The 27,786-nt window shown below is 43.7% G+C and overlaps 2 protein-coding genes across 3 annotated transcripts in view; one reads left to right on the forward strand and one right to left on the reverse strand.

The window, feature by feature from the left end:
- SF3A2 (splicing factor 3a subunit 2) overlaps window positions 1–18,791 on the reverse strand; it is a 32,134-nt gene extending 13,343 nt beyond the window's left edge. The window contains exons 1-2 of one of the 2 annotated variants that reach the window (XM_073596498.1): window positions 18,643–18,791; window positions 7,168–7,330 (exon numbers count right to left, since the gene is read on the reverse strand). In XM_073596498.1, coding sequence (XP_073452599.1) covers window positions 7,168–7,293 — 126 coding nt within the window. In that variant the 5' untranslated portion in view covers window positions 7,294–7,330; window positions 18,643–18,791. Of the gene's footprint in view, window positions 1–7,167; window positions 7,331–18,630 lie in introns of both variants that reach the window. The other variant, XM_073596508.1, reaches the window with a different exon arrangement.
- Window positions 18,721–27,786, forward strand: part of PLEKHJ1 (pleckstrin homology domain containing J1) — a 43,434-nt gene continuing 34,368 nt past the window's right edge. The window contains exons 1-2 of the mRNA XM_073596519.1: window positions 18,721–18,995; window positions 24,454–24,521. Of these exons, the coding sequence (XP_073452620.1) occupies window positions 18,902–18,995; window positions 24,454–24,521 (162 nt within the window). The 5' untranslated portion in view covers window positions 18,721–18,901. The remainder of the gene's footprint in view (window positions 18,996–24,453; window positions 24,522–27,786) is intronic.

The following is a 27,786-nucleotide window of genomic DNA, read 5'->3' on the forward strand; positions in this document are numbered from 1 at the left end:
TTTTTTGCCCTACTTCTCCTATAAATCATAGGAGTGCAGTTCGTTCTGCAGTCTTGTTATCTGTTTTCAGCCGACGGCGGGCTAAAGTCGACTGACGTTGCTCAGCCAGTCCAGGCACTGGACTGATCTTAACTTTATAGTTGTGATCCACCCAGAAACCAGGACTGGCAGATGGCTCAGCCTTTCAGGGAGCTGCCGTTAGTCTGAGCCAGCCGCTTCCGCCCCTTCACAGCCCGGAGCTCCAGCAAGCGCTGGAGGGGCAGAGCAGAGAGCCGGAGACTGTCAGTCACGGCTCTCTGCTCAGAACAGAGGGGACAACTGAGCGATCAGTGACATTTGATAGCTCAGTTTTCAGTGTAGAGGTGGCGGGGTACAGATGCAGCATTGAATCAATTCAATGGATGGATGTTTTGTTTTTGTTTTTTTTTTAAACTCAAATTTTCTCTTTTAACACAGCATTCCCCATTTCTTACCTTTTGGATATGTCTCAGGAATAGCCGTTATAGATGACTGCAAGGTTTGAACATCAGAGTGAGTCTGTCCTCATTAACATACAATAAAAGCAGCCTAACCTCGAAGGGTCCTTTCACACGAGCGGTCCGCTCGGTGGACTCCGCTTTGCTCAGCGGGAGATCATTCCGCTGATCCCTGCTGAGCAGGCAGGTGACAGATCCGTCTCCGCTCACTGTGCAGAGTGGAGAAGGAACAGGGTCACAATCCGATTTGGTGGACAGGATCGGATAGCGGCGGGTGTCAGCAGACTTGTCACATAGTTGGTGAGGTTGAAAAAAGACACAAGTCCAATCCATGTGTGTGATTATATGTCAGTATTACATTGTATATCCCTGTATGTTGCGGTCGTTCAGGTGCTTATCTAATAGTTTCTTGAAACTATCAATGCCTCTTTTCTTCTAATTTTAATGAGTGGCCACGAGTCTTGTTAAACTGCCTTCTGTGAAAAAAAGTTTTATCCCTATTGTGGGGTCATCAGTATGGTATTTGTATATTGAAATCATATCCCCTCTCAAGCGTCTCTTCTCCAGAGAGAATAAGTTCAGTGCTCGCAACCTTTCCTCATAACTAATATCCTCCAGACCCTTTATTAGCTTTGTAACCCTTCTTTGTACTCGCTCCATTTCCAGTACATCCTTCCTGAGGACTGGTGCCCAGAACTGGACAGCATACTCTAGGTGTGGCCAGACCAGAGTCTTGCAGAGCGGGAGTAGCGTCCGCAAATACAGAGATTGAACGGTTTACCCCATCCTCCAGGTCGTTTATGAACAAATTAAATATGCCTGATTGGTCCCAGCACAGAACCCTGGGGGACCCCACTACCCACCCCTGACCATTCCAAGTACTCCCCATTTATCACCACCCTCTGAACTCACCCTTGTAGCCAGTTTTCAATCCATGTACTCACCTTATGGTCCATGCCAACGGACCTTATTTTGTACAGTAAACGTTTATGGGGAACTGTGTCAAATGCTTTTGCAAAATCCAGATACACCACATCTATGGGCCTTCCGTTATCTAGATGGCAACTCACCTCCTCATAGAAGGTTAATAGATTGGTTTGGCAAGAACGATTCTTCATGAATCCATGCTGATTACTGCCAATGATACCGTTCTCATTACTAAAATATTGTATATAGTCCCTTATCATCCCCTCCAAGAGTTTACATACTATTGATGTTAGGCTAACTGGTCTGTAATTCCCAGGGATGTATTTTGGGCTCTTTTCAAATATCGGTGCTATATTGGCTTTTCTCCAATCAGCTGGTACCATTCCAGTCAGTAGACTGTCAGTAAAAATTAGGAACAATGGTCACCGCTGATATCAGCCGCTTTTTTGGGGTGAATGGAGGGTCAGGCCAGCCTGTCAGTTTTTCAGGCAGACCTGATCAGACCGCCTGTGAAAAAGGGCCCTAAATCTTTAACCCTCTGTTAGGATAGACAGTATTCAATAATGAAGATCTGCCTGCACAGTACAGTGTTAATTATAGCAAGCACAGCTGCCCATCCCCCTAATAAAGACAATTTAGTAGGATTACTCTTTGCTGGGTAGAATCCTACTGCGGCATTTAAACAAAAGGTAAGCTGGATTAAAAAAAATAAATAAAAAATGAAGTTATGCTATGTGAATGGGGGACACACAAATATAAAATTGGTGTAATCCCAAATTGAATTAAAACGTGGAAATACAATTTAAAGGCCTCTTTCACACTAACGATCCGTATGTCTGTTTTTCATCCTTCCGTTTTCGGATGAAAAACGGACATACATGAATCTCTATGGAGCATCGGATGTCAGCGGTGACATGTCCGCTGACATCCGACCCGCTCCGATCCGAAAAGTGTAACGGAGGAAAAACCTACTTTTCCATCCGTTTTCGGATCGGATGACGACGGACACTACGGTCCGTCATCATCCGATCCCCCCATAGGGGAGAGCGGCGCTCTGACAGGTCCGTCGCTGCAGTGTGCAGCGATGCACCTGTCATCTTCCTGCTCAGCGGGGATCGGCGGAGCGATCCCCGCTGAGCAAGCGGATATTCACGGGGCGGATCATCACTGATCCGCCCCGTGAGAAAGAGCCCAAAGGTTGTAAAGGCAAAGACTAGCTAAAGAGTGTGTAGGATACCAAATAGTCAAATAGGTGGCATCAGCTTAGTCTGTATGTGCTATGGCAAATGAATTAGAAAACTAACATATAGACACAGTGGGGTTGATTTACTAAAGGCAAATCCATTCTGCACTACAAATGCACTTGGAAGTGCAGTCACTATAAATCTAAGGGGAAGATCTGAAATGAGAGGAAGCTCTGCTGATTTCATCATCCAATCATGTACAAGCAAAAATGCTGTTTTTTATTCTCCTTGCATGTCCCCCTCAGATCTACAGCGACTGCACTTCCAAGTGCATTTGCAGTGCACTTGTAGTGCAAAGTGGATTTGCCTTTAGTAAATAAACCCCAGTGCTTGTGTTTTACAGGGCCTTTAGAATATCCTGCATCATCTTTAACTCACTTCTACATTTTTATTTTCAGCAAATAATCCCAGCCACTAACCATTAACTTTACAAATGCATTTCCATACAAATGTTAAGGCATCACGCACAATGATATATATAGTGGGATAGGGGGCGCTATAGTGTGATGCTAATATATATGTTCAAATACCTTAAAGTATTCACACTACAAAATATGAATATTATTATAAGTAGACAATAATTAATATAAAATTAAATATTCAACTGTCCATCTCAACACTAGAGGTCGACCGATATATCGGCCGGCCGATATATCGGCCGATATTTGGCTTTTTTTACTTAATCGGCATCAGCCGATTGTGCTGATAAAAAAAGCCGATTATAACTTCATCGGGACTTGCAAATGACTTCGTTCTTTTTATCAATGAACTGAGCTCCGTGTGTAGAAGCTCTCAGTTTAACCATTTAAAGACTAAATCTTTTCTGACACTTGTTGCTTACAAGTAAAAATCCTGTATTTTCTGCTAGAAATTCACTTAGAACCCCCAAAACATTATATATATTTTTTTTAGCAGAGACCCTAGGGAATAAAAAAGCGGTTGTTGCAATATTTTATGTCACACGGTATTTGCGCAGCGGTCTTTCAAACGCAATTTAAAAAAAAAAAACTAAGCAGTAAAGTTAGCACATTTTTTTTTCATCCAAAAGTTTTGATTACCTGTTTTTGTGTATTTAATATTTAAGATATAGTTATTTTTTTTAAATCTAAATTATACAGAGAAGTGAACTGATTGGAGGTTTGTTTTGTTTAATAAATGTTTAAATGTAAAAAATTTTCTGTATCACTTATTACTTAAGGTTGCTTCACACTGGAGCGGGCAGGCGTTGACGGTAAAACGCTGTTAGTTTTAGCGCCGCTTTACCGTCATTTTAGCGGCGCTATTCGGCTGCTAGCGGGGCGCTTATAACCCAGCTAGCGGCCAAGGAAGGGGTTAAATGTGCCCATGAAGCGCTGCTGCCGAAACGCTTCGCAGGCGATTCGGCAGCGGTGCGCATTCATTTCAATGGGCAGGAGTGGTGGAGGAGCGGTATACACCGCTCCAAAGATGCTGCTTGCAGGACTTTTTTTTAACATCCTGCCATCGCATCGCCTCAGTGTGAAAGCACTCGGGCTTTCACACTGAGACTGCAGGGGAGCCGTTTTACAGGCACTTTACAGGCGCTATTTTTAGCCCAAAAGCGCCTGAAAAACGCCCCAGTGTGAAAGGGGTCTAACTGTTAGATTTTATGAGATGAAGGGAAAAAAAAAAATCAGCCTAATATATCGGCCCAAAAAAAATCGGCATCATATATCGGCCATCGGCCAGCGCGATTTCTAAATATCGGCATCGGCCAGAGAAAAACCCATATCGGTCGACCTCTACTCAACACCAATTGTGAAAAAAATATATTAAATTTTATAATCCCAACAGATTGAAGATAGTAATCAGAGTTCATGTAAATCCAACAACTAAATACTTCCAACAAATTAATAAGTGATCCTTCACCAAACCTAAAAAGTCAGCACCCAAAGTGAACGGATATGTATTCTGCTTACCAGAAAAATTTGACTTCTTTAATTGAAAAGATAGTCAAACAACGCTTATGCAGGATAGTGCTTGCTTACATAGATTGGATTGGAGATATGCGATAACCTTCCTCCTCAAGGATAAATGCGGGATAAACAAAGAGAATGGAGAACATCCATAGTGTAATAACGCTTCCTGAAGACTTAACTCACGAAACGTACATCGAGGCGGTACCTGGTCATGTTATTCTACGCCACGTCTGGTCCCTCTGGTTGCCGTTTGGAGCCGGTGGAACGCACGCCATCCACGGAGGTGAACGCGAGGTTGTCACAACACACCACTCGATATGACAAGCCAGCAGCACCAGTGCCGGGACAGGCACTTTTAAATGTAAGGAGTCATTTGGCTACAATTTCATAATTTATTCTTAATAAATGTTATTACGCTATGGATGTTCTCCATTCTCTTTGTATATCCCGCATTTATCCTTGAGGAGGAAGGTTGTTTGTATATCCCGCATTTATCCTTGAGGAGGAAGGTTCTCATATATCTCCAATCCATGTAAGCAGGCACTATCCTGCATAAGCGTTGTTTGACTATCTTTTTAATTAAAGAAGTCAAATTTTTCTGGTAAGCAGATTACATATCCATTCACTTTGGGTGCTGACTTTAGGTTTTCTGAAGGATCACTTATTAAATTTGTTGGAAGATATCATCACAGTTGGAAGTATTTCGTTGTTGGATTCACCTGAACTCTGATTACCATCTTCAATCTGTTGGGACTCTATTAATATTATTTTAATATATTTTTTTCACAGTTGGTGTTGAGATGGACAATTGAATATTTAATTTTATATTAATTATTGTCTATTTATCATAATATTAAAGGGGTTGTAAAGGTAAAAGTTTTTTCACCTTAATGCATTATATGCATTAAGGTGAAACAACTTTTGACAATACCGCCGCCCCCAGCCCCCCCGTTTTACTTACCTGACCCCTCAAATCTCCGCTGCTCGCTCCCGTCTTCTCTTTTGCAGCTCAGCCTGGTCGCTGATTGGCTACAAGGGATGGATTGAAAGCAGCGCAGCCATTGGCTCGCGCTGCTGTCAATCACATCCAATGACGCGGCACGGCGGGGCCGAGTGATACAGTGAGCGGGAGCGCGCCCGCAATAACTAACCACCATGCGAGGGAGCTCGCATTAAGGTGGTTAGTTGTTGCGGGGAGGAGCTGAAACAGCTGCCGAGGGACCCCAGAAGAGCAGGTTCGGGGCCACTCTGTGCAGAACGAGCTGCACAGTGAAGGTAAGTATGACATGTTTGTTATTTAAAAAAAAATAAAATTTACCTTTACAACCCCTTTAATATTTTGTAGTGTAAACCCTTTAAGGTATTTGAACATATACATTAGCATCACACTATAGCGCCCCCTATCCCATTATATATGTCATTAGGAGCACATCACTCTTCAAGGGGAGCAGCAATATTTATATTTAATTTGTACCGTATATACTCGAGTATAAGTCGATCCAAGTATAAGTCGAGGCCCTAATTTACCACAAAAAAATGGGAACCTGAGTGACCCGAGTATAAGATGAGGGTGAGAAATGCACAGCTACTGTAAGTGGAAAAGAGGGTCAACAATGCCCATTTGCATGCCTCACTGTGCCCATTTGCAGCCATAGGTCCCCCGAACTTCAAACTCAGTAGTAAAGGGTTCCTAGATGCCCCCTAGCTGCAGCCAAAATTTAGAGTCTCTGAACCCAAAGGGTCCCGAAATGACATTGCTGCAGTTGGACACAGTTGACCGACTTTGGGGACCCGTATCTCGAGGCCACTTAGTGCTAGGAACCCCAAATTTGGTGTGCAAACCCAGTGGAACTAGCACCATAAAATATCCAAAGCTGGCGTTTCTAGCACCAAGTGGCCCCGAGATACAGGGCCCCAAAAATCGGTTCAGAAAATGTCAAGCACTTTTCTGCAGCAAAGAATGACATTTTCCGAACCGGCTTTGGGGCCCCGTATCTTGGGGCCACTTGGTGCTAGGAACCCCAGCTTTGGATATGTTGTGGTACCAGTTGCACTGGGTTTGCACACCAAATTTGGGGTTCCTAGCACAAAGTGGCCCTGAGATACGGGGCCCCAAAATCGGTTTGGAAAAGTGCTTGACTCGAGTATAAGTCGAGGGGGGCACTTTCAGTGCTGAAAAACTCGACTTATACTCGAGTATATACGGTATATAGAATTTTACATTTTTTTTTTTTTTTTTTTTTTTTTAGATATTGGCGTGGAGTTTCACATCATGCACAATGATGCCTAAAAACCCAACGTTTTTAGTCATGGAAAAAAAAAAAAAAAAAAAAAAAAAGAGAGCATATGACACATCCCAACAAAAGCTAGAATTTTTATGCCTGTGTGCATGTATAAACAATAATGCACATTTACTATTCTGTGTATCCTTGCCTTTTACTGCAAGAATTTTCAGCCAGGAATCCGATGTTCATACATCAGTACCGTGTGCAGGTACACTAAAAGTATATTCAATGTTTTGTTCATGATGAAAAAAAGTGATCAACTAATCTCACTGCTAAGAAACCTCTAAATGTTGAATACCTTGTTAATATCAATTGTCTCTAAGGCCAGCTGTCGGAGACGTTCTCTTCTGTCCCTGTTGCTTTCGGAGGCAGAAGCAACTCCGCCACTGCCGGTTTTGCCACCGGCTCTGTGTTGGAAATCCATGGCTGGAGGCTCAAGTGGGACAAGCTAATCCAGAAACCTGTAAAGAAATAAAGAAATGTCAAAACACTTGTGTATAGAGATATTTATTAGGTCACTGATACTTTGCCTCCAGTAACCCCTCCCCAACCATCCTTACCAGTCTCCAAACCAATGCACTATTGACATGTGTCAAAATCTTGTGAGCTGGGCCCATGCATGGCCAATTTTTTATTCGATACTATGAAGAGTCTGTACTCTGGTATAGTAGGAACTCCCAGTATAACTAAATGGAGAATTTGCAGCGCATTCTTAAACTGATAATAAACCCTCCATTTTTTTAAGCACTTACAACAGTTGACTGAATCACTTACGGAGTATGTAACTTCTTTATCATTTAAAGGATAAGTTCACCTTTTCGAAAAAAAAAAAAAAAAAAAAACGGGCAGCGGCTGCAGCGTTGGGAACATGTAACATGTTCCACCCCAAAAACAGGTGCAACCAGTTCCCAAAGGTGAAGTTATCCTTTACCATGTTCCAACCTAAATTGCCATGACTGTTGCCCCAGGTTTCCCGTTTCAGGGTGTCTGCTTTCTCTTACAGCATCCTATGGAGCCACCCTTGCATTAAGGCAGCTGTGTCTCCTTACACAGTGTGCATTAATAGGAACACATAGTCTAGGATGGCAACATACTGCCCTGCTTCTCTCTCCTTCCCTTCTCTTAGCTAATAGACTGACCTCAGACTGCACGGTTCACTGCTAACCCTTTCCTGTCAAAACCGGAAGTTCAGGAAAGCAGCACCGAGAGAGCAGGAGCCAGCAGCATTGAAAAATTGTAAAGTGCTGGGGGTAAAAATTTTAAAAAATAGTTTACAGGAGAATGTTTATTTTTTTGTGCTCATTGTCTTAAGCTAAAAACTATGAGGCTTTAGAACTACTTTAAGCTTAGAAGATTTTGACAACTGGCCCTGTAAACAGAAGATAGGTGCTCTGAGAGGGCAGAGTAGGATGAGTTGAGGAGTGAAAGAACTGCAGTTTTACTAGTGTGCACTTTGAAAATAAAATGCCCCTCAGTGCTTGCTGCTATAGATATCTGAAGACTTGTTTTAACAGCTTCAGTACAGGTCACTTTTACCCCCTTCCTGCCCAGGCCAATATTTAACTTTCAGCACTGTCACACTTTGAATGACCATTGTGCGGTCATGCAATGCTGTACCCAAATGACTTTTTTTATTTTCTTTCCACAAATAGAGCTTTGGTGGTATTTAATCATCTGTTTTTTTTTTTTTGCTAAAATTAAAAAAAAATAAAAAAAAAAAAAAAAGATGGAAAATTTTGAAAAAAGTTTCTGACAGTAAATTTTGTAAAAAAGTATTTTTGCTCTCCTTCACTGATGTGCGCTGATGGGCACCGATGAGACGGCACTTACGGGGAGGCGCCAATATGCCGCACTGAAAGGCAGCACTGACTGGCAATGCCGCTGCACTGATAATCAGTTCACTGGTGATCAGTGCCCCGATTATCTCTACACATCTCCCCTGTGAGGAGATGCCGCTGATCGCCTCTCCTCGCCTCACACACTGACAGTGTGTGAGGCGAGGAAAGCCGACAAACGGCACCTCTGTGCTTACATGTGATATTGGACACAGCCGATCACATAGGTAAAGAGCCAAGATCGGGGTCATGGCGTGTCTGCACACTGGGGCAACGTCATACGACATTGCCCCAGAATGAAAGAGGATCCCGCCTCATTCTACTATATGGCGGGCGGTAGTTAAAGTGATACTACAGTCTTTTTTTTTTTTAAATAAAAAAACATGTTATACTTACCTGCTCTGTGCAGTGGTTTACAGAGTAGCCCGGGTCCCTCGCTGGCGCTCCTGGCTCTTTCCTCAAGTAGCTTGCTATGGGGCACCCGAGCCGCTCCTCTAATGTCCATTCAGAAACAAAGTTGTGGCTTGCCCCCCCCCCAATCACTGTCTTTGATTGCCAGCAGCGGGAGCCAATGGCACCTGCTGCTGTGTCTTAACCAACCAGGAGGGAGAGTCCGAGACAGCCAAGGCTCTTGTGTATTATCGCTGGATCAAGATGGGGCTCAGGTAAGTATTGGGGGGGGGGGTGCTGCACACAGAAGGCTTTTTAATGCATAGAACTACTTTAAACCACAATCACAGTCTTTCGATTTGTCTTGAACAGTTGTACAGTCTCCACTTCTGTACTGAAACTGCTTACTCTGATTTCACTGCCCACTAGGAGCTTCTCACAGTGTACATTAGAAGCTGCAGAAAGTTGGATACAGCCTCTCTTCCTGGGGAGAGACCAGGGAAGGCAAAATATAGACAGATTAAACAACACTAATAGAGAAGCATGGGTTTCCAGAAAAGAAGGGGGCGATTGGCTCGCTGAGTGGCTGAGCCAGCTGATGGTCCAGGCATCTGGGTGGATCCCGACAGTTGTATTTTTTAATCGTCTGCAAGTGCTTTACCATTCCAGAATGCAGCAACTCTACCACACTGCAACCCTAGCCCATAGGATATTTAGGTTCACACAATTGCGGGTGTGAAAATGCACGTAAATCATACAAGTGCCCACACCCAAAATATTGTCCTCTTAATTCTTTAAATGGCACCCCCATGCACTGGAAAACATGGTGTTTTTTCGGGTGTGTAAAACTGTATGGCACTTAAGAGCCATGTTGTTCCATGTACAGTGTTTGGCGTTTTTAAAGAAAAAGGGTCAGGGACATTTTCCCTGCATTTTCCACAGATACAGCAGCCTTTCCGAAGGAATGGGCAGCTATGCCCACTCAGACTTGAGCCTCACAATAGCATGAACCTAACTAGGTTCAAATCTTTGCTTTTCCTGCATGCCATGTATGCATAGGCACATCAGCCCATTCATTTGAATGAGCCGCTGTACCTGCAGGGAAAAGGTCCCCGAACCTTTTTCCAAAGTACACCAGCACAGAACCGCTTGGCACTAGGACTGCAACTAACGATTACTTTCATAAGCGATTAGTTGGCCGATTAGACCCCTTTCACACTGGGGCGCTTTGCAGACGCTACAGCCCAGAGGCTTTCACACTGGAGCTGTGCACTGGCAGGATGCTAAAAAAAGTCCTGCTAGCAGCATCTTTGGAGTGGCGAAGGAGCCGTGTATACGCCGCTCCTGTTTATTGAAATCAATGGGGAGGCGTGGCTATACCGCCAGCATAGTGCTGCTGTAGCGGCGCTTTGCGGGCCGTTTTAACCCTTTTTCGGACGCTAGAGGGGGTTAAAACCGACCCGCTAGCGGCCGAATAGCGCCGCTAAATATAGCGCCGCTTTACCGCCGACGCCCCCACCGCCCCAGTGTGAAAGGGGCCTTATTGTTTTGATTAATTGACTAATATGATAATAACCTTAAAAAAAAGTGTGGTGTATAATTTACTTAATATGTAAAATTAAAAAAAAAAAAAAAAGGCAATTTATTCTTAAATATCTCTATGCAGTTGCAGACTGTTTAGCCGATTTTCAGACAGAACTGTAATAGATTATATGCTGCCCATACAAAAACCAATGTCTTCCTTCAAAAAAAGTCATTTTAAGATTAAATGTAATGCCTTCTATTACCTCCAGTCTATCAGTCTCCACCTTCTCTGGGTTCAGATGCTGATCTTCCCTGCATAGAGTCTTTAAAGTAATCTTTTTTTTAAACAACAAACAGGTTATACTTACCTGCTCTGTGAAATGGTTTTGCACAGAGCAGCTCTGATCCTCCTCTTCTGGGGTCCCCCACCGATGCTTCTGGCTCCTCCTGCCCTCAGAGTGCCCCAATAGCAAGTTGCAAAGTATAGTATAGAGTGCACCTATAGCACGGTAAAAAAAAACCTTCTGAATTTAGAACAACTCACTTCCTGCCCAGGACTACAAGTCCCATGAGGCATTGCTCCTCACACATTCACAATTTCACAGGCACTTACTGACATGTATAAATGATGTAGTGAGCTGTATGTGTGCTGCACTGTATTTTCTGATATGTAAACAAATATTGCATTCTGTATGCAGGTCAACTAATCGGCTGGCAGATTAATCGATTATGAAAATAGCTGACAACTATTTTCATAACTGATTAGTTGTTTCGGCCCTACTTGGCACCATACGGTTTTCTGTTGTGTTTTTAGACGCATGGGGGTGCCATCAAGAATTAGGGTACTTATACAAGGATCTGATGTTTGAAGATCAGTATCCCTGACCAAAATTTCTGACGTTTATTTTGTGCATACAAGTTCTACCTCCTGGAATTTTTTTTTTTTGAGAGGTGTATTAACCACTTGCCTACTGGGCACCAAGCCATTTTTCAGCTTTCAGCGCTGTCGCACTTTGAATGACAATTGCACGCCCGTGCTATACTGTACCCAAACAAATTTTTTATAATTTTCTTCACACAAATAGAGCTTTCTTTTGGTGGTATTTAATCAATGCTGGGTTTTTTATTTTTTATTTTTTGTAAAAAATAAAGACCAAAAATTTTGAAAAAAAAGTTTACTTTTTTTGTCGGTAAATTTTGTAACCAAGTAATTTTTTGCCTTCACTGATGTGCGCTGATGAGGCGGCACTGATAGGCTAAACTGGTGGGCATGGATAAGGTGGCACTGATGAGGAGGCACTAATATGCCGCACTTATGGGCACTGATAGACGGCACTCATGGGCACTGTTAGGTGGCACTGATAGGCGGTACTGATAGGCATTGATTGACAGCAGTGATGGGCAGCACAGACTGGCATCGCTAATGGGCACTGATTGCTGCCACTGGTGGGAACCGATTGCTGGCATTGGTGACAATATATTGTAATCAGGGCACAAATGATGATCAGTGCCCTGATTATATTCCTAGGATGTCCCCCTGCGTGGAGATGCCGCTGATCGGCTCTCCCCGCCACACACTCTGCCAGTGTGTGGCAGGGAGAGCCACATTTGACGGTGGGCGTCAAGCAGTTAAACATGCATATACACTTAAAATACCGAACGGCGACTCAGATTTCTGTATTTTTGATTCCTTTTTTACTAATCTATATACATTGTACACTGTAACCAAAAGTATTGGGATGCCTAACTTTACACGCACATGAACTTTAATGGCATCTCAGTCTTATTCCGTAGGGTACAATATTGAGTTGGCCCACCCTTTGCAGCTGTACCAGATTCAATTCTTCTAGGAAGGCTGTTCACAAGGTTTAGGAGTGTCTGTGGGATTTTTTTTTTTTTTTTGAAAGGGTATGTTATGAATGAATAAACATTACAGCAACAATAAAGCTTAGTATTAAGGATGAGCCGAACTCCGCCCCGCCCCCATTCGATTCGCATCCAGAACATGCGAACACCGTTAAAGTCTATGGGACTCGAACGTGAGAAATCAAAAGTGTGAATTTGAAAGGCTAATATACAAGTTATTGTCCTAAAAAGGGTATGGGGACCTGGGTCCTGCCCCAGGGGATGTGCATCAATGCAAAAGAAAGTTTTAAAAATGGCCATTTTTTCGGGAGCAGTGATTTTAATAATGCTTAAAGTGAAAAAATAAAAGTGAAATATTTCTTTAAATATTGTACCTGGGGGGTGTCTATAGTAGAGGTCGACCGATATAGGCCGATATTTGGCTTTTTTTACTAAGGCCCCTTTCACACTTATACGACTTGTCCCACGATTTTGTACTGCAAAATCGTATGACAAGTCATTCTCCATGATTTTCAATGACTACCATTCATATTGGCACGACTTTAAGTCGTGCCGACTTGAAAGTAGTCCCTGCACTACTTTGGTCCAACTTCTATGCGAGTTGTACTCCATAGACCTCAATGTTAAACCCTGAAGTAGCATGCAAATCGTGCCTGAATAATATAGACACGACTTCAGTACGACTTTGTAAGCACAAGCCTGGCCTCGCTATTCGGGAAAGGAAAACTTTTCTTTCCTTTCCCGATGAGCGACAGGCAGTGCTGACAGCTGTCTGGTATGAAAAGTTTTAAATGAAAAAACCGGCGTGGGTCCCCCCCCCCCCCCCGGCATACCAGGCCCTTAGGTCTGGTATGGAGCTAAGGGGAACCCCCTACGCCGAAAAATCGGCGTGGGGTCCCCCCCAAAATCCATACCAGACCCTTATCCGAGCACGCAGCCCGGCCGGTTAGGAATGGGGGTGGGGACGAGCTAGCAACCCCCCCCTCCTGGACCGTACCAGGCCGCATGCCCTCAACATGGGGGGTGGGTGCTTTGGGGCATGGGGGGGCGCAGTGCGGCCCCCCCACCCCAAAGCACCTTGTCCCCATGTTGATGAGGACAAGGGCCTCTTCCCGACAACCCTGGCCGTTGGTTGTCGGGGTCTGCGGGCGGGGGGCTTATCGGAATCCGGGAGCCCCCTTTAATAAGGGGGCCCCCAGATCCCGGCCCCCCCCACCCTATGTGAATGAGTATGGGGTACATGGTACTCCTACCCATTCACCTAGGGAAAAAAGCGTCAATAAAAAACACAGTACACAGGTTTTTAAAATAATTTATTAGGCAGCTCCGGGATCTTCTTCCGACTTCGGGGGTCTCTCCGCCGTCTCCTCCCGGTGTCCGCATCTTCTGTCGGCTCCTCTGCTATCTTCTGCAGCTCAATTGCTAGCGGTGGTCCGGACTTCTGCCTTCTCCTTTTCTTCCAGAGATGTTGACACGACGCTCTCTCCAGCCAGAATGGTCTCTGTGCGCTCCGCAAGGGACTTATATAGGCGGTGACCCCGCCCCCTTATGCCGTCACAGTCCCTGGGCATGCTGGGTCTGTGACGTTTTAGGAGGCGTGGTCACCGGGTGATGACCACGCCCCCTTATGACGGCACAGTCCCAGCATGCCCCGGGACAGTGACCTCATAAGGGGGCGGGGCCACCGCCTATATAAGTCCCTTGCGGAGCGCACAGAGACCATTCTGGCTGGAGAGAGCGTCGTGTCAACATCTCTGGAAGAAAAGAAAAGGGCAGAAGTCCGGACCACCGCTAGCAATTGAGCTGCAGAAGATAGCGGAGGAGCCGGCAGAAGATGCGGACACCGGGAGGAGACGGCGGAGAGACCCCCGAAGTCGGAAGAGGACCCCCGAAGTCGGAAGAAGATCCCGGAGCTGCCTAATAAATTATTTTAAAAACCTGTGTACTGTGTTTTTTTATTGACGCTTTTTTCCCTAGGTGAATGGGTAGGGGTATCATGTACCCCATACTCATTCACATAGGGTGGGGGGGCCGGGATCTGGGGGCCCCCTTATTAAAGGGGGCTCCGAGATTCCGATAAGCCCCCCGCCCGCAGACCCCGACAACCAACGGCCAGGGTTGTCGGGAAGAGGCCCTTGTCCTCATCAACATGGGGACAAGGTGCTTTGGGGTGGGGGGGCCGCACTGCGCCCCCCATGCCCCAAAGCACCCACCCCCCCATGTTGAGGGCATGCGGCCTGGTATGGTCCAGGAGGGGGGGGCCGCCAGCTCGTCCCCACCCCCATTCCTGACCGGCCGGGCTGTGTGCTCGGATAAGGGTCTGGTATGGATTTTGGGGGGACCCCCACGCCGATTTTTCGGCGTAGGGGGTTCCCCCTTACAATCCATACCAGACATAAGGGCCTGGTATGCCCCTGGGGGGAACCCACGCCAGTTTTTTTATTTAAAACTTGGCGTGGAGTTCTACCAACTACTGTGTTTTCATTTGTTAATGCCAAAAACGTGGCAAAGTAGTACTGCTTCCAAATCGCGATAAAATCGCTGCAAATCGCGGCAGCGAAATCGCAGCAAAATCGTGCGAGTTTGAAGTCGTATAAGTGTGAAAGGGGCCTTAATCTGCATTGCTGATTGTGCTGATGACTTCTGTAATAAAAGTCAATGCAAGTTGTGTGAAGTTTTCTTCTCTCCTCCTCTGGGCAGCCTGCCAAGTCTGATAAGAAGATACATTGTATCTCTTTCAGGTTCTTTTATCAATAGACTGAACGTGGAGAAATTCTCAGTTTAACCATTTAAAGACTCAATCTTTTCTGATACTTGTTGCTTACAAGTAAAAATCCTGTATTTTCTGCTAGAAAATCACTTAGAACCCCCAAACATTATATATATATTTTTTCTAGCAGAGACCCTAGGGAATAAAATAGCGGTTGTTGCAATATTTTATGTCACACGGTATTTGCGCAGCGGTCTTTCAAACGCAATTTTTTTTGAAAAAATACACTAATGAAATTAAAAAAAAAAAGCAGTAAAGTTAGCCCATTTTTTTTCGTCCAAAAGTTTTGATTACCTGTTTTTGTGTATTTAATATTTAAGATATAGTTATTTTTTTTTTAATCTAAATTATACATACAAGTGAACTGATTGGAGGTTTGTTTTGTTTAATAAATGTTTAAATATAAAAAATTTTCTGTATCACTTATTACTTAAGGCTGCTTACACACTGGAGCGGGCATGCGTTGACGGTAAAACGCTGTTAGTTTTAGCGGCGCTTTACCGTCATTTTAGCGGTGCTATTCGGCTTATAACCCAGCTAGCGGCCGAAGAAGGGGTTAAATGCACCCCTGAAGCGCTGCTGCCGAAACGCTTTGCAGGGGCTTCGGCAGCGGTGTGCATTCATTTCAATGGGCAGGAGTGGTGGAGCAGTGATATGCACCGCTCCAAAGATGCTGCTTGCAGGACTTTTTTTTAACATCCTGCCAGCGCATCGCCTCAGTGTGAAAGCACTCGAGCTTTCACACAGACTGCAGGGGAGCCGTTTTACAGGCGCTATTTTTAGCCCAAAAGCGCCTGAAAAACGCCCCAGTGTGAAAGGGGTCTAACTGTTAGATTTTATGAGATGAAGGGAAAAAAAAAAAAAGAAATCGGCCTAATATATCGGCCCCAAAAAAATCGGCATCATATATCGGCCATCGGCCACCGCGATTTCTAAATATCGGCTTTGGCATCGGCCAGAGAAAAACCCATATCGGTCGACCTCTAGTCTATAGTATGCCTGTAAAGTGGTGGATAACATAGGGAAGGGTTATCATCACCCCTGTAACATTTGTTTTGCTGTCTGTGCCCCTGTTCAGAAGATTTCACCTCACTTTCTGTCCCAATGACAATTGGATTTTGAAAATTTGGGGTTATTAGGGAAATAAGGATAGGTGATAAAGCATCAGTGGAGACACCTTTTTCCCATATTAACTCTTACAGGAGAGCATTTCCCTCTCTAGGGGTAGATTTCCTCTCACTTACTGTTGTCTCCCTCCATTTGTAAGTAGGAGTCATTTGTAAGTCGGATGTTTGAAAGTAGGGGACCGCCTGTATATACTATACAGCCTGCCCTATATACTCTGCAGAAATGTGGGCCTTAGGTGTTGGTGGTACCAGAACACTGTAAGCCCTCATGGTTACTCTTGGTGGGCGCATGAACGGGCCCTGCTGTGAAATATTAGATCAAAAATTGTAATTACATGCCCCTGTTAAACAGGGTCAGAAAAATTGGGCCTTTGGTGGTGGTGTTGCCACAACACTGTAAGTCCTCACAGTTACTCTTGGTGGGCGCAGTAACGGGCCCTGCTGTGAAATATTAGATCAAAAATGTTAATTACACGCCCCTGTTAAAGAGGGGCAGAAAAATTGGGTCTTAAGCAGTGGTGCCACAACACTGTAACCCCTCACAGATTCTGTTGAGCACAGGAACGGGCCCTGCTGCGAAATATTACAGCAAAAATTGTAATTACATGCCCCTGTTAAACAGGGGCAGAAAAAATGGGCTTTAGGCACTGGTGCCCAGAAACAAAAATGTTTTTAGAAGCTATCAACATGAACATTGTGGAGGAATAAGATAGTCACTCAGCATAACAGGATAGTCACTCAGCATCAGCAGTCTTCAAGGGATCTCACATTCATAAAAAAATTAATCGGTTACATCAGCATCAGGTGCTTGGTAGCTGGTGATCCAAGACTGATTCATTTTTATGAAGTTGAGCCCATCAACCGAGTCTGTGGACAGGCAAACTCTGTGATCGGTTACAAAGCCTCCAGCAGCACTGAATGTGCGTTCAGATAGAACGCTGGATGCAGGACAGGCCAGTAGCTCAATTGCATACTGTGCACGCTCTGGCCAATGATCCATTCTCAAGACCCAGTAACCCAGTGGATTTTCGGTTGGAAAGGTGTACAAGTCTGATCTTGCCCCAAGGTATTCCTGCAACATACAAATCAGACGCTGGTGTTGGTTGCTGGAACGGATCAGACCTTGGGGCTGCGAAAATTGTCTGAACGCATCGATCAGACGGCCACCTTCTCCACCGCTCCTTCTGTGACTGACCGAAGCCTCAGCAACACGTTGTCCACTGCAGCTAACTGAATCACATAGATTAGAAACAGTACACCAGGAACGGACTGCAGTGAGATCTAGCTAAACTGGATACAGTGTGTGTGTGTATATATATATATATATATATATATATATATATATATATACACACACACACACACACACACACACACACACACACACACACACTAAATACACTGCAGCTAACTGAATCAACTGTCTGCCTGAAGTACATTAGAAACACTACAGCAGGAACGGTCTGCAGTGAGATCTAGCTAGCTGCATAAACTGTCTGCTAAAAGTAAATGAAATGACTCTCTCCGCCAGCAACACAACTACACACGGCCGACGTGCAGGTGGCCTTATATAGTGTGGGGCTTGGACTTAACCCCCGAGCCATAATTGGCCAAAGGCACCGTGCCTTTGGCCAATTATGGCTCTTTGCTGACGGCGCTGTGATTGGCCAAAGCATGCGGGTCATATTGCATGCTTGCAGTGCATTATGGGGCGTGACGCACCGCTCGAATTTGGCGCGAACGCCCCATAACGTTCGATCTTCGAACAGCTGATGTTCGACTCGAATCTCATCCCTACTTAGTATAGACAAAACAAAGCTTGCTAAACAGAGCCATGCTCTGAGCCGCAGCTCGGTCAAATACAAACAAAAAGAAAGATTTGTTTATCCATGCCAAATGACCACAATGCTGAAAACTTGGTCACAGAGATGGGAACGTTGCATTCCAGCACCCACCATAGTGTGAACCTGTAGGGTCAGCTCCATATAAAGGAGTCTGTACCCAAAGAATGAGATTTGACTTTTTTTCAAGCATATGGAGCTTTATGATCGAAAAGTACAGTGCCATGGAAAATATCTATACAACTCCTCCCACTGGGAAATAGTTACAATAAAAGATAAGTTGTGCAAATAGCACAGGCAGACATTATAAAGGAGGAGATGAGGCCCTGTATTGGGGAGCTTCCAGGTAGCCGAGGATTGTAACGGGGCAGCACTCACCACCCACGTACCCCTCTCCCTTCACCGTACCGCTCTACTCACCTCCGCCGCTCCAGCCGCCTCGTACACCAAGCCACACGCTCCGGAAGTGTGCGTTTACTCTAACCGGAAGTAACGTTCCCTCAACCAAACTTTACTACTGCCCACACAGCATCCACTTCCGGGTGAAGAGGAAGTGGCCAGGTGTAGTGTAAACATGAGCGGACCCAGCCTTTGAACGTGGCTGGAGGAGATGTGTTAGTGTGTCGCTGTGTGTAAGGAATACTAAAGTCCGTGCCTCGGGCCTTGCTGTGCGCCCACTATGAGGTACAATGACAAGGAGCTGATGTCCCTCTCCAAGCAGAGGGCGGAGAAGGCGGCTGAGCTGGGTATGAGGGGCCCCAAGAAAGGAAGTGGTGAGTTGTTTGGCAGTGTTTGGATTGTAGGCATGTCTCTGACAGATCACACAACTAATTAGAAAATGAGTGTCAATTGTCCCATATGGGGAGACTTCAGTGATTTAGCCAAAAGAGAACTGGTTACCGACTCCTCATCTACAGTGCCTTGAAAAAGTATTCACACCCCTTGAAATTTTCCACATTTTGTCACGTTACAACCCAAAAATGTAAGACCCCTTTCACACTGAGGCACTTTCATGCTAAAAAAAAAAGCGCATGAAAAGCTCACGAAAACCTATTTCCATTAAAATCAATGAATGCTTTCACGCTTGGGCAGTGCGGTGAAAAAAATGCCCCTTTCCATTGAAATGAATGGAAAGCTCTTCAAAAGAGCTCAGTATTTTATTGGCAGTTTAGAAGTGCCTAAATGTATTTTATTGGGATTTTATGTGATAGACCAACACAAAGCGGCACATAATTGTGAAGTGGAAGGAAAAAATAGTTTTCAAAATTTTTACAAATATCTGAAAAGTGTGGCATGCATTTATAATCAGCCCCCTTTACTCTGATGCCTCTAACTAAAATCTAGTGGAACCAATTGCCTTCAGAAGACACATTATTAAATAGTCCACCTGTGTGTAATTTTAATCTCAGTATAAATACAGCTGTTCTGTGAAGCCCTCAGAGGTTTGTTAGAGAGCCTTAGTGAACAAACAGCATCATGAAGGCCAAGGAACACACCAGACAGGTCAGGGATAGAGTTGTGGAGAAGTTTAAAGCAGGGTTAGGTTATAAAAAAAAAATCCCAAGCTTTGACCATCTCACAGAGCACTGTTCAATCCATCATCCGAAAATGGAAAGAGTGTGGCACAACTGCAAACCTACCAAGACATGGCAGTCTACCCATCCTGACAGGTCGGGCAAGGAGAGCAATAATCAGAGAAGCAGCCAAGAGGCCCATGGTAACTCTGGAGGAGCTGCAGAGATCCACAGTTCAGGTGGGAGAATCTGTCCACAGGACAACTATTAGTCGTGCACTCCACAATGCTGGCCTTTATGAAAGAGTGGTAAGAAGAAAGTCATTGTTGAAAGAAAGCCACAAGAAGTCCCGTTTGCAGTTTGCAAGAAGCCATTTGAGGCACACAGCAAACATGTGGAAGAAGGTGCTCTGGTCAGATAAGACCAAAATTCAACTTGTGGCCTAAAAGCAAAACGCTATGTCTGGTGGAAAACTAACACTGCACATCACCCTGAACACACCATCCCCACCGTGAAAAATGGTGGTGGCAGCATCAGGTTGTGGGGATGCTTTTCTTCAGGAAACAGAACAAGGGTGCACACACCGCTTCAGGCAAAAAATGGACACACCTGATCCACGGTGCTAATCCCGGCTCATCACCGTAGGCAATATCAAGAAGAGAAGAAAAGATTGATCGCACACGTGAATCCAAAAGAAGCTGTAGAAATTACTTTATTGTCATGAGCCAGACAAGCGTGTGAAACGCGTTAACTGATCATCACTGCAATTTCTACAGCATCTTTTGGATTCAAGTGTGCGATCATGCTTTTCTTCAGCGGGGACAGGGAAGCTGGTCAGAGTTGATGGGAAGATGGATGAAGCCAAATACAGGGCAATCTTAGAAGAAAACTTGTTATGGTCTGCAAAAGACCTGAGACTGGGGCAGAGGTTCACCTTCCAGCAGGACAACTACCCTAAACATACAGCCAGAGCTACAATGGAATGGTTTAGATCAAAGCATTTTCATGTGTTAGAATGGTCCAGTCAAAGTCCAGACCTAAATCCAATTGAGAATCTGTGTGAAGACTTGAAAATTGCTGTTCAGTTCACAGACACTCTCCACCCAGTCTGACAGAGAATGAGCTATTTTGCAAAGAAGAATGGGCAAAAATGTCACTCTCTAGATGTGCAAAGCTGGTAGAGACATCCCCAAAAAGACTTGCAGCTGTAATTGCAGTGAAAGGTGGTTCTACAAAGTATTGACTCAGGGGGGCTGAATACAAATACACGCCACACTTTTCACATATTTATTTGTAAAAAAATGTTGAAAACCATTTATCATTTTCTTTCTACTTCACAATTATGTGCCACTTTGTGTTGGTCTATCACATAAAATCCCAATAAAATACATTTACATTTTTAGTTGTGACATGACAAAATGTGGAAAATTTCAAGGGGTATGAATACTTTTTCAAGGCACTGTATGTGGTGGGGTTCCTCATCACCTATCCAAATTACATTAAGGGAAGTCAAATACTGATCGCACATAAAGTAGTTTCAATAGAGGACCAACCGTGATATAACCAGCAAAGTTAGCTTTATTAAAGTCGCAAATTAAAAATGAAAAAAACATTTGGCCAAAGCCCTTTAATCCTCCAAACACCAATTAAAAAAGGATTGACAACGTCGTCTCCCTAAAACCATGTGGGCCTGGGTTAAGATCACATGCATACCGCTATCATTCACACACTTCAAAGCCAAAGGTTAGCGCAAGGCAATCAATCAATGCAGTCATCCCAAGTAGACCATTGTTATCATGCCCTGAATCGAGCTAGGATAGCAAACCAGTCGCTGTAAACCAGTATCAAGGTGATCATATTAGGCCCACCTGGAAAGAGTGCGTGATTGTGGGAAAGCAGCAAAAGTCTCTATTGAAACTACTTTATGTGCAGTCAGTCTTTGACTTCCCTAGCTTTGTTAACGTCTCTGACAGATGTCTGATGTAAATTAGGGCAGTGCAGTGAGCAACACGACTCAAGGTAAAACTATCAGCAAAACGTATCTTTTCATTTTGAATAGAGTAAGGAGAGGAGGGTTATAAATCCCATTAGATCTGCACGATTAATCGTTAAAGAATCAGATCGCAATTCCCCCCACCCCCCCACATCTTAACAAAGCATTTTCCTGTTCCTATGCAGAGTTCTCTACTCACAGCTGACAGCTGTCTAAAAAAAAAAAAACCTAGGCAGTCTGCCAAGTTTATGATAACATGGAGATAAGGAGAAACACTGTAAGGCCCCTTTCACACGAGGCGGACTCCGCTTCCACGGAATCCGCTGCCTCAGCAGGAGATCTCTCCGTTGATCTCCGCTGAGCCGGCAGATGACAGGTCCCTCTCTGCTCACTGAGCGGGGAGGGGCTTGTCAGGGGCCGCTGCTGCCTATGGAGGGATCGGATGAAAACAGACAGCATGTCCGTTTTCATCAGATCTCATCCGATCTGATCCGCCAGAGACGGATCCGGACGTAGGGCCATCCTTCTGCTTTTTGCGGATCGGACCGGGTCGGATGTCAGCGGACATGTCTCCGCTGACATCCGTCGTTCCATAGGCTAACATGGAGCTCATGTTCAGGTTCGCCGTAAAAACTGACAGGCGGACCTGAACGGTCCGATCGTGTGAAAAGGGCCTAACACTTCCTCCTTTTAGATCACAGGAATACATTTTGGTCTGTAAATGAGGGACGTTTAACCACTTAATGACTAAACCTTTTTCTGACACTTGTTTACAAGTTTAAAAAAACAATTTTTTGCTAGAAAATTACTTAGAACCCCCAAACGTTATTTTTTTATCAGAGACCCTAGAGAATAAAATGGCTGTGGTTGCAATATTTTATGTCACACTGTATTTGCGCAGCGGTCTTTCAAACGCAATTCTTTTTTATAAAAAACACACTTTAATGAATTAATAAAAAACAAAACTGTAAAGTTAGCCCAAAGAAGATGTTACGCCAAGGGAATCGTGATCTTTATTCTAAGCAAAAAAATTGTGATTCTCATTTTGGCCAGAATCGTGCAGCTCTAATCCCCATCAATTTCCCTGTGTCCCACCTGGGTGATTAACCTTCACTTCCTGTCCCAGAAAGCAGGACGTAAGAGGAAAAGCCTCCAAAATGGGGGAATACCTGGTTGTCCCCATTGGAAGATTTCCCATCTGTTACTGTTCGGATGTCAATCCAAAAATTTGGGATTTTCTTTTACTTGCACTTTGGATGATAACAGTAAACCAGACAAATAGGGGGTATCCCCCTAACGGGGGCACAGACAGCAATAAAATCCTGAAGGGGTTCTAATCCATTTTATCGCGGTGCACAGTAATGCATCACATAGTAGCGCAACACCATCCCGCTGTGCGGTTACATGAATGAAGCTGAAACATGCATCACATTGCCTCCTACTACTGGCTCACTGTAGCAAAAAGTGACAGCTGCCCACACACTAAACTACTGCGGTTTAGTTTGCGGGCAGTGTGAACTGGCCCAAAAGCATACCTTGAGGCTAGGTTCACATTGGAGCAATTTGTCATGCGATTTGAGAGATCAAATCGCATGACAAGTCGCAGCCTATTGGAGGCAATAGGACTGTTCCAATCGGTGGGCAACCAATTTTGCGGCGCCACACCCATTTGCTAAAGTAGTTCCTGCACTACTTTTGCTGATTTCAAGTTCCACTTCAATAGACATCTGTGCATGAAACCACACAGATGTCTATCAAGTAGCACCTGAAATTGCGCTGACCTTGCTACTTTGAAAACACGCTACTTCAATTTTCAAAGTAGCATCAATGTGAACCAGGGCTTAATAAAAGAGAGTATACTTACCTTTCTGAAGATTAAGGGCCAGTGTATTGTATGCCTTATTCAGCTATGATTGAGGAAAATTTATTATGGGAGAGGTCAGAATCTGGTGCAGCTATGTATGGAAAGCAGTAAAAACAACAAAAAGCAATCCGCTTCTAGCTTTCATTTTCAAAGCTTAAATGAACAAGCTGAGAAAAGAAGCTGATTGTTCAATAAATTTTTATTGAATATTATTTAAACAGTGTACAACATTGATTATACATATACAGTGGTAAGGTACCTGAACCCCAATAAACAAATAAACAAATACCAATAAAGTGTTGTCTGATTTATAACATAACCCATAGTAGAAGACCAATCTTTATTTCTAACTGCTGTGTACTCTTCAATATAGGGGTATCATCATTCCTTATATTTAGTACAAGGCGTCCATAGTACCTATTCCAGTTTAGAATAATGTTCTTACCACATACTGTACTCAAAATTTGGTAGACAGCGAAAAAGAAAACGGAGAAAAGAGGGGGTGGAAAGGAAAAAAAGAAAAAGAACGTAGGGAGAGAGAAAAAGGGGGGAAGACAAATGTGAGCGTGCTACTTTCCATGTGATAGATACGATCGACCTCGTTTATCCATTGATGCAACGTGGGGATAATTTGTAGTTTCCAGTATTTTGGTATAAGCATTTTGGCTGCGTTTAAAAGGAAAGAAGCTGATTGGTTATTACGCACAGCTGCTCCAGCTTCTGTCTGCTCCAGTGAATTCCCCTCATTGTGACTGATATGATCTGCATTTCTTTTTTCTTTTAATGCAGAGAGTTTTTCTGAATGTTATTTCTCTACTGACTTTATTTTGCTGCTGTTTTCTTCAATCCTCTTTGTACAGTACTGAAGAAGCGTCTGGTGAAATTGGTTGTGAATTTTCTGTTTTACTTCCGGGCTGATGAGGAGGAGGTAGGAAAATACTTCCAACTTCTTTTGTTATGTAAACTAATAACTATTTTATCATCTCATTTTTTCATTGACAGTTATTTTTAATTTCAAATCTCAGCATGCATCCAATAAATGAACTTTATTGATTATACCATCAGCAATAGTTCTTTACTACTGGTCCCACCTGAGCGCTGCATTTTGTTTATTTTTGTTGTCTACTTTTCTTCCAGAAGTTTGCAGCTGCACTTGTGTCCAGCTATTCCTTGCATAATTGTTATGACATGACAAAAGTTTCTAATGACTGCCAGTTTTAGCGCTCGAGAACTCTTTTTGTTTTCTGTATACTACTTTTTGTGTGATCCAGTGCGATTCAGGTGTAAACTGGACCGGAGTTGTTTTATTTTCCTGAAGGTGGTCTACTTAAGGCTGGCTTTTTGGACTAGGGGTCCCCTGACTTGTGACTGCAGGTAGGAAGGAGAAGTTCACTCTCCTCCCCTTTTTCATCAGGATGCCTGTATTCTTTGCTTTAGAGCAGGAGTCTCCAAACATCAAACAAAGGGCCAGTTTACTGTCCTTTAGACTTTTGGGAGGGGGGGGCGATGTGGGCAGCGGGGGTAGAAAATGTCCCAGGCCCAACATCAGTGAGAATAAACATGGCCTCAGGGTTGGTGGTCAGTAGGAGAAGGAGCAGTGCGCCATCACTGCTATTAGTGGTAGTAATAATTTGGAGACGGCTGCTTTAAAGTGATGAGGCTAAAAGATGTCTTTTGCATTTAGGGCCAAAGGGCTCTTCAAACAGCTGATTTAGCTGGATGCATAAAGTAGGTAGAAGAGGGCCTGGGATGTACAAACATATTGAATTGGAGCTCCAGGTGATAAGGCTGATAGTAAAACTGTGCTAAAAGTGATGCATGTGCTACCATTGGTGACCACCTTCTGCAGTACCTGGTTGGCTTCAAAACTTTGAGTCAGTGATCCATAACAGGTAGACAGCAAGTGAAATCAGAACTGGTCTTCATATTTTCTCAGATAATTGATCCACATTGCATCAGCATGAAAATCTACAAACAGATACATATAGATAATATCAGGCGTTTTATTATTTCCATACTTTTTTCTTTTTCTCCAGATGAAGTCAATATATTGTTTTATAATGTGCAGTTGGAGGGATTTTTCAAACACTATGTAGAACTTAAACACAAAGCTCTAGAAGTTCATTACATATGATTCATAAGCTAAAGCAGCGCTTAAGATGATAGTCCTCAACATCCGATAATGGTGATATGCGCTCTGACGAGCGAATCCAAAAACAACTAAGGTGTTCATAAAGAGGTATTCATATAGTGACTTGTCAAATAGGTGATAAACTTCACCGCACCACGTGAGACCGCTCCCCTCAAAATGCACACTCACCGGAACGGTATAATAAAACTGCCATGGTATTTACAATGGATCTTTGACATGCAGCAAGACCGTGTCCATAAAATCCTTGATCAGCAATTATAAGGGGTTAACATATCCCATACAATAGGTCTGGTTACTCACTGTGGGATATCCACTTGTTGACTCAGCTCAAACCATAGGAGAAAAGGGAATCCTCATCTCATAGTAGTCATCTGAAATGTATAGCTTATACAATGCTCGCTCACCGTCCGAAGGAGCGCTCATCCGCGGTGATATGTAGGTGGAGATCGTCAAAGACTAACAGTTTCAGCAAACCGCCTGGTCACGCCTAGACACGTTTAGTCATTATGTATTTCTCAATAGGCGCCTATTGAGAAAGACGTAATGACTAAACGCGTCTAGGCGTGGTCACCATAGCCCTGTGGAGTCAACACTCACTAGAACAGATGGTTGCCGTTAGAACAGCATATGCGCCTGTGACATGTCAGAATCCACAGCGTGCTTGTAAACTCTCCCAGTGTCTGCATCAAATGGCACCTCCCCGGTCAGCTGATGCTGAGCTGGCTTTAACAGGTTACACCCTAAATACAGGTGAAACATATAACATGTTCAGAAGGTACTGTTGTACTAAAGATGGGTAAAATAGGGCAAGGTAAGAGGGCGATAGCTATAGTCTGGACTGTACATAGAAGGCTCAGAACATGCATAAGCAATGTATCTATGATATTGTTATCCTCGGTATAGGGTATATATTGAGCTCAAGTGATATATAAAAACTTTGTAAATAGTGCATGAGCCAAGGGTGAGAAGGCCGAGGACTATAGGAAAGTTAGTTAGTGGCAAGAGTGCTAGGGATAATAAAGGTTAGAATGTAAGGCCTGATTCACACCTATGCAGGATGCAGGTTGCAGTTTGCATATTACAGGTGCATTTTCCGTTTTTTCAATACACATTTTTGATTCATAGAAGTTTATGGAACCAAAAACCAGAAAAAAATCCCTGGTCTTTTTCATAAAATGCACGGATGTGAACTACATCCATAGGAAACCATGTTAAATGGACTGTAGTGTGTTTCTGCAAAACTAAAAATGCACTAAAAAATGCATAGGTGTAAACAAGGCCTAAAGAGAGGAAAAAAAGTACAGAGAAATAATGTGAGAGAAAAGCGTAATAAATAAAATGTAATAATGTAATATATACATCATTGTTTGTTTACACCATAAATGTAAATAAATGAACTTTTTTTTTTTTTTTTTTTTTTTTTTTTACCTGCCAAAACAGGTCTGCCGACAGCTCACCTTCATAAGACAGTAACACCTGGAAGGAATCAATGGCATTTTTATATAAGAAAAACTGCCACATTCCCTCTGTTAGGGGCAGACCTGCGCTAGTTTCTCTCTGAAACAGAAACTGGCATCAGCAGCGCAGATAGACCTGAAACAGGTTTATCTGTGTGGTGTGCTCCATTCCTGACAGTTTTCTGTGCCATTTTAATGGTGCAAGAAGCCTAGTTAATTCCCCAGAATATTTACACCATTGTAAATTACACATTGCATACTTATTTTATGTTGTCCAAAATAAATTCATCTTGAACAATACAGCAAAATTTGCAGATGGGTTGTGGTGTACCTTAGATGATCCTTGAATGTTTCAGTGCTTGGCTAAACAAGCTGTAAGTAATGGATCAAAAGGGGAAAACCGTGCATAGACAACTTTTATAGATTATGTTTGGGGGTGAAGATGGGCAGGTGTGGGGGAGGATAGGGTGGCAGAAACATAAACCGGACATAGGGGAGGGGCAAAGGAAAAATAAGCAAAGAACGAGTCCTCCTTCTAACTTCCAGTAAGAAGAAGGGTAGTATAATCAAAGAAGGAAATAGCA

The sequence above is a fragment of the Aquarana catesbeiana genome, linkage group LG01 (genome assembly GCF_042186555.1).
Source record: "Aquarana catesbeiana isolate 2022-GZ linkage group LG01, ASM4218655v1, whole genome shotgun sequence".
Taxonomy (NCBI): Eukaryota; Metazoa; Chordata; class Amphibia; order Anura; family Ranidae; genus Aquarana; species Aquarana catesbeiana.